Genomic DNA, 6948 nt, shown 5'->3' on the forward strand with positions numbered 1-6948 from the left:
CCATAATCTGATTAATTAAAAATTTATTTATTTATGCACATACGTTTCAATGTTTAATTTTTTTTTTCTTAGTAGTATACTATATCACTGTTGTAAACTTGTTGCATTCCAATTTTTTCATCAAACAAATTATGAATATGAATAAATGGTCCCATTGTTAATGAGGTATAGTTCAATTGGCTCATCCTCTCCTCTTAACTTTTTTTTTTTTAATGTACGAAGGAAAAAAAAAAAAGAAAAAGGTTCACGTGTGTGGTCACTACTCTCATTTATGTCAAAAGACCGCATGAATACTAATAGAACTTGTCAGTACTTAAACTCACAACTCTTGAACTCGAACTTTCTAGTTTTAAAAAAATGGTCCACGGCTGAAGTAGCCGTAGGGTATATCTGCCATATCACAGTGCAGTTTAAGAGGCATTTCAATACATACTGAAGGCAGAAACTCATGCCTTGTGACTGCAGCAGAAGTAAGAGCGTAACAGATCGTTGAGAAAGCAGGAAACAGTAGTTTTAAATATCAATATGGGGTTCAGAGAGAGAGAGAGAAACCAAATAATAAAAATCACTCAAAAGTTGCTTGGAACTTTTATTATGAGAGCCAAGAAGATCGAACACAACAATTAAAATGGGTGGGGCATGGGCCCCAAGCCCCATGATGGAATACATGCCATTCTTGGAGGACACACTAATGACGGGAATGAAAGCACATTTGACCATCTTCACTTTCGGCGTGTGTTGAATTTTTTTGCTATTCACAGCCATTAGAAATTTAGAAGAGGCAATGTGTTTTGATTAGACAGAGACAAGCATGGGGGCCTGCTGTGTGTGTGTTGATGAATTTAAACGCTATACCCTCTTTGATTGTCATCGACAAATTTTCATCATAGATATGTCCGACCATTTTTCAGCCAACTCCATAGCACCAGATCTTTGTCTAATTTGGTTTGAGTTAAACATTTTTATTCGTTTTTATTTTTCCCCCATATTTTTGGAACACAATTTGTTTTTTGTTTTTTGTTTTTAATATTTCCATCTCTCTCTCTCTTAATTGATTCCTTGTATTTATTATGTTGGTTTAAAGTGGTAGTATTTATTTCTTTGTTAATGAGTTTTGGATTCAGCCCATAAAACAAAGAAGAGTTGTGTTAACAAGCACCATCCGTTAATTGCAGTGTATTATACTTTTTTACAGCTTTATTGCAGCTTTATATTATATTTTTATAGCTTTTAGACTGTGAGACCAGTTTTATAGAGAAACAAAAATAAAAATAAAAATAAATTTTAGAGTCAATTTTATGCCCTTTTTTTTTATTTAATCTTTTTTTTTTTATATAAATAAGACCCACATTATTAGTGCGACTTTTAACATTGTGCTGGTTAACATTTGCTAACAAAGTTAAAGAACTTGGGCGAGACTAAAATTTTTTCGTAAGGAGGTGACCTCACATTCTGTAAGCTATTTTATCGCATTTTGGCTTTTGATTGCATAGTGGGGGAAGTTGGGGAACACTCCACACACAGGCCATAAAAAGTCCCAGGTCTTAATGCAAGCGTTATCAAATTTTTATTTATTTATTTATTTGAATGAATAGCAATTTTTTTAAAAATATTTTAAAAGCAAAAGATCTTAACGCAGATGATGGCCTCACTTTGTTAGGAAGGGTTAAAATATTTTTATTTAGATACCTTTCCCCTATAGAACAGTAAACCCAAGGTTTGATGCTCACTGAGTCATTAGCGGACGAAGTAGAAAACTGTTTACATTTATTTTTCTTAGGAGAAAAAGCTGTTTGTACTTTGTATCACTGTGGAGTAAATTTTTAAGTTATTATTCTAGTTTTGGATTTCCTCAAAGATTTTTTTGAAATTTGCCCATCAAATGACCAACTTTTAGCACAAAAAATAATCAAATAAATTGGTGTCAAACGAACTATTTTGAAATTTTACTATAAAATAATTGTGCTAAGAGATGCCATTTTAAGTGTGCGTTTGGATAAATTATAATTTGTTAATTTATTTTACTATTCAATTTATTTTTGCTACTATTTATGAATCCTATTATACTTTTTGTACTATTTATAAACCCCACTACACTATTTCAACTAACTTTTACCTTTATTTATAATATTTTTAGCAAAAAAATTTTAATTTCAGTAAAATAAACAATTCTCAAATAGTGCTTAAGTTCAAAGTATGGCCACCCATTTCTTTTGTAAAAGAATTTAGTAATTTACACTCGAATTTCAAACTTTGCTTCCGTATTATTTTTTTTTGATAGGAACTTTGCTTCCATATTAAACTCTAAAAGTCTGTTTGAGCGAGGAGAGGAAGCCAGGCACGCCGATAGATGCCAAGTTGTGACTTGTAAGTGAAAACAAATATATTACTTTCTTAATATCACTCATCTAAAAGTAATAGTAAAGCAAATCAAAGTTAACCCTAGAGAACTCCAAAAAATCCAGGGCTAGTAGCCTAGGCCCACGTTTACCGAAAGAGAGATTTAGTAAATAAATACACTGAGCGGAAAGCAAGCCAGCCTAAAACAACCTAAACCCAGTAAGTAATTGCAATAGAACAAATAATGTAAACACTGAACCACCTCACCCATGTTAACTAATCATTAATTTTTGAAAGCTTGTGTAACATTTTTTTTTTCTTTTTGCTCGATCGGCATAACATTATTGGTTTTGTTAACATTATTACTGCGGGGTATTATTCTCGAGCATAATTGACAGAATTGAACTTCAAATTCAAGGTTTAGAAAGCTGTAACTTGATGTAAAAATTACTGAATTTTGTAGTCTTAACATGCACCTATATAGAGATTAGAGAGAGCATTGAACACAAAGCCCAAGTAAAACAAGTCGCTAGCAAAGTGCCCGGAATGTTGGCCTAAGCAGCGCAAACCTCCAACTTATTTAATGCATCGATCAGAGATCGACATTTTTTTCCAAACCGATAAACCACGAGTTGGACTTGGTCTTACATTTAGCAAACACTAAAACTACAAATATGTAAAAGTGCATTAATATTAAATGCCAGCAGTTTCGGATATATAAAAATTTGCAAGCCAGTTGTTTGTATGCATATGTATCATACTACGCTGCCAGACAAAATTGCACGATGCAGAGTTCTTCACCCAACAGACCCACCGAAGTCTCAACCTACCCTACCACACACGCTCACAGACATAGACGGACAGCGAGAGAGAAAGAAACAACAAAAGCATTACATTACTGTATGCTTACACTACATCAAAGAGAGGAAAAATGACAATTACAACTGCACTATTTCACTGATCATATGCCTCATGTTTGAATTGGATTTATACAATGTTGATTGTTAAGCAATTACTAAATATAGATAATCAATCCCCAAAAGAAATAGAGATTCCCCAAAAAAGAAAAGAAAACCAAATTGGTTAAGACAGAAGGTGAAAAGGAAAAGGAAAAAGAAAAATCCCTCCACAAATTAGTAAAAGAGTATCTAATAATAAAACCCCATTAGAAAGAAGAAGAAAAAATAATAGTAATATTAAGACTTAGCCCAAACCTCACCTGTATCAAAAACATACCTGAAATTTTTTTTAAACTCATCACTTTCAGCTCAATAATCTCATCTGCGATCAATTTTCCCAGCTCAATAATCGGGCATAAGGTGATTAATTTTGCCTTCCTCAAGAGCCATCTTGTGTTCTGTAACTTTGAGCCATATACACACCCCAGTAAAACTGAGTACCAAGCTAGCGAACCCACTTCCCAATCCGATCCCAACAATGGCCATCACTGACAACCCTTTGTTCTTGAAAGGCGGTAAAGGGTACCCATAAAGATCCTTGTTTCCATCAAACGACGTAGCATTGAATCTCGGCAAGTTCCCACTCCTGTTCACCAGCGAGGTGGGTATGGAACCAGAGAGTTTGTTATTAGAAACATCAAAAGCGCTGAGACGAGCGAGAATACCCAATTGCTGTGGAATTTGGCCTGTGAGAAGGTTATCGTGAAGATCAATAACGTTAAGGTAAGCACACAATGTGAGCTGAGGTGGGATCTGACCGGTGAGCTGGTTAGAGGAGAGGTTGAGTACAGCAAGGTTGACTAAGTATTGAAGGTCTGGGGGGATTGGACCAGTGAGAGCGTTGGAGGAGAGGTCAAGGGCTTGGAGGTTAGTGCAGTTAGCGAGGAAAGGAGAGATAGAGCCTCTGAGAGAGAGGTTTGAGAGAGAGAGCTTGTAGATTCGACCATTGTTGCAAGTTGCGCCTTGGAGATACGAGGTGAAGCCAGAACAAGGGTTGGAGAAGGTGGTCTTGGTCCAGTTTTGAAGCGATTTTGTGGGGTCTGATAAGGACTCGCTTAGGTGGGTGAGGCAAAGCTCGTCGCTTGGATCTGAGAAGCAAGTGCAGACAAGGAGAGACAGGAGGAGAAGAAGAAGAAGATGCCGAGTCCAAAGACCCATCTAGCTATGCTATTGCTAGTTAGGTAAGAAATGAGAGAGAGACAGACACAGACACAAAAAGAGAGAGAGAGAGAGAGAGGAGTTCGTCTAATTCTCAAAGACTGTTTCTGTTTTGTTTTTGTTTTTGCTTTTGTCAAAAAAAAAAAGATTGGTTTGTTTAAGTCTTGTTTGGTCTTCTGGGAAAGACAGACTGTTGCGGGAGAGAGCAAGCAAGAGAGAGAGAGAGATTGGAATCTACTGACTATTTTCTTTAATATTCTGTTGCCAAGGAACACCTGTGTTTTTTTTTTTGTTTAATATATATAAAAATCCCTATGGATAAAAATTCAATTGTAGCAAGAAAGAAAACTAAGAGAGAGGTTGGTTTATTTTGACTAGTGTTTCTGTAACTTCTGCTATGCTAGCAAGAATATGAGAGAGAGAGTGGTGTCACCAAATTCTAAGTTTTGGAGGCAGAGGTGTAGGTGTGGGTGTGGTAGTAAACTTTAATGGGGGAGCACTAGAAGTATAATAAATAGTAGTAGAAGAAGGAAGAAAAGGGGGTGGGGGGAATGAGAAAGTCATATTGAGAGGAGTGGTGAGGGTGGGGGGGCCTGGGAAGTTTCGGTTTGGGTTTGGGTCCTGAGATTCTTGGTCATTCACAAGCTTTAATTAGCTTATGTGCCTTGGATTACCCAAAAAAAAAAAAAAGGAAAAATAAAAAAGAGAGTTACATATAATGTTTGTTTAGAAATGACTTATTTTGTTGAAACTAAAAACTTTTTACTTAAAAATACTGAAGATAAAACTAAAAGGTAGCTGAAATAATATAGTGGGACCCATAAATAGCACAAAAAAATACAGTGAGGTCCATGAATAGTAGTAAAAATAAACTAAATAGTAAAAAAAATTAAAATTTTAAGTTATGCCAAATGCACAGATAGTCTAATACTCTTTTTTTGGAATAAAAATGAGATATTCAGTACAGACTCATTGCGCCTATGTCATGTGACACCACAGTTACGGTGTAGTCTAATATCTTCTTAAAACATTTTTTCTTCAATCTATGTATCATAAGCATGCGTGTGTGAGAGGGTAAGGATAGAGATGGTGAAGTGAAACAACTTTTTTTATTTTAAATTAGAAGTTAGAAAGTGAAAACGCATTTGAGAATGTAATAAACTAATTTTCTTCCGAATTCATCATAGTTTTGACATTCAGACTAGTAACGATTAATTGAAAGGAGCTGCTTGACATTAGGAGGGATTAATGGATGCAGTATCCGTCAATTATTGATTAAATATAGAATTTTGGGCATGGGTAAATGTCTTGATAGGATAATAACAAAGACGAGCTCCACTGATTCAAAGTTTATTCAAAAAAGAGATCTGCCTTTGTCAATTTCTTACCAGCATGTGGACTTGTTTCATAAGTAGGTAATAGCCCAAATAATTAGGTTTCGGAGTCTCCTACTCATGCCAATTTACTGTAGAAAAGTACTAACTTGGAAAAAGAAGTAAGGGAAAAGTTTTTCTTTTAATTTTTTTGTTGTTGGTAAATCACTCTAATTATACAATTAGATATACTAATAAATCCTACTAACATACCCAATAATACTACATTATTGAACATACCCAACACTCCCATTGGACGTAATTCAACGGACGACATCATTTTTGTTTTCATTGTGCTTGAGTTTACAGTATGAATAGTGTTAATTTGACTGGATAGTTGAGAAATGTAAAAATTCTTAGAGCGTTCACATTACCTTTTTTTTTTTTTTTTTAAATAATATTTTTTTTAATTGGTAGCTAATATGGCTGAAAAAAAAAATCCCACACATAGTTCAATGTTAGGGGAGTGGTGTGCGGAAAAAAAAAACTATTTTAATATGATATATTGTAAAATAAAGAGTGAGATGTAGGGTATATTACAAAAGTATATAAATTAAGTAAAAATTTTGAATTTTTAAATAGGCAATATAGATTAAATAAATATATATATATATATATATAAGTGGGGATGCTCTACATTGGAAAACTTCTATCTACATTGGTTGGAAGCCACCTCCTCCGGGTTTTTACAAGCTTAATACTAATGGTTCAGCTTATGGGAATTCGGGTTATGCAAGTGCTTGTGGTATCATTTAAGACTCTAATTAAATAGGAAGTTTTTCTAGGAATATTGGCTCTACCCACCCCCTGGCAACTGAGTTATGGGGTCTTTAGGATGGCCTTGCTCTTGCATTAAAAATGTATTAGACTATCCTATCAAAAAAAAAAAAAAGTATTAGACTATGATGCAGTAATTATATAGGGATTTTTTTTTTTTTGCTTGAAAGGAAATGCATTAAAAACTAGAAAAAGCCTATTATAGAACACATCATTCAAATCTGAATGATAAAAACCTAACTATCATAAAACACAAAATCAGATAGGTTTGATTGACTCCTAACTATTAGCACATCAATTAGTAATGGTACTTTTTGTGATACTTTATATTATTATATATG

General features: G+C 34.2%; 1 protein-coding gene across 1 annotated transcript; it reads right to left on the minus strand.

The window, feature by feature from the left end:
• Positions 1 to 3211: 3211 nt before the first annotated feature.
• Positions 3212 to 5014, minus strand: LOC111989570 (receptor-like protein 44). Its single transcript, XM_024021363.2, has one exon. The coding sequence runs from the start codon at positions 4455 to 4457 to the stop codon at positions 3642 to 3644; it is 816 nt and encodes a 271-aa protein (XP_023877131.1). The 5' UTR covers positions 4458 to 5014; the 3' UTR covers positions 3212 to 3641.
• Between the last annotated feature and the right edge of the window lie 1934 nt (positions 5015 to 6948).

This window comes from Quercus suber, unplaced genomic scaffold (assembly GCF_002906115.3).
Source record: "Quercus suber isolate HL8 unplaced genomic scaffold, Cork oak 2.0 scaffold_724, whole genome shotgun sequence".
Classification (NCBI taxonomy): Eukaryota; Viridiplantae; Streptophyta; class Magnoliopsida; order Fagales; family Fagaceae; genus Quercus; species Quercus suber.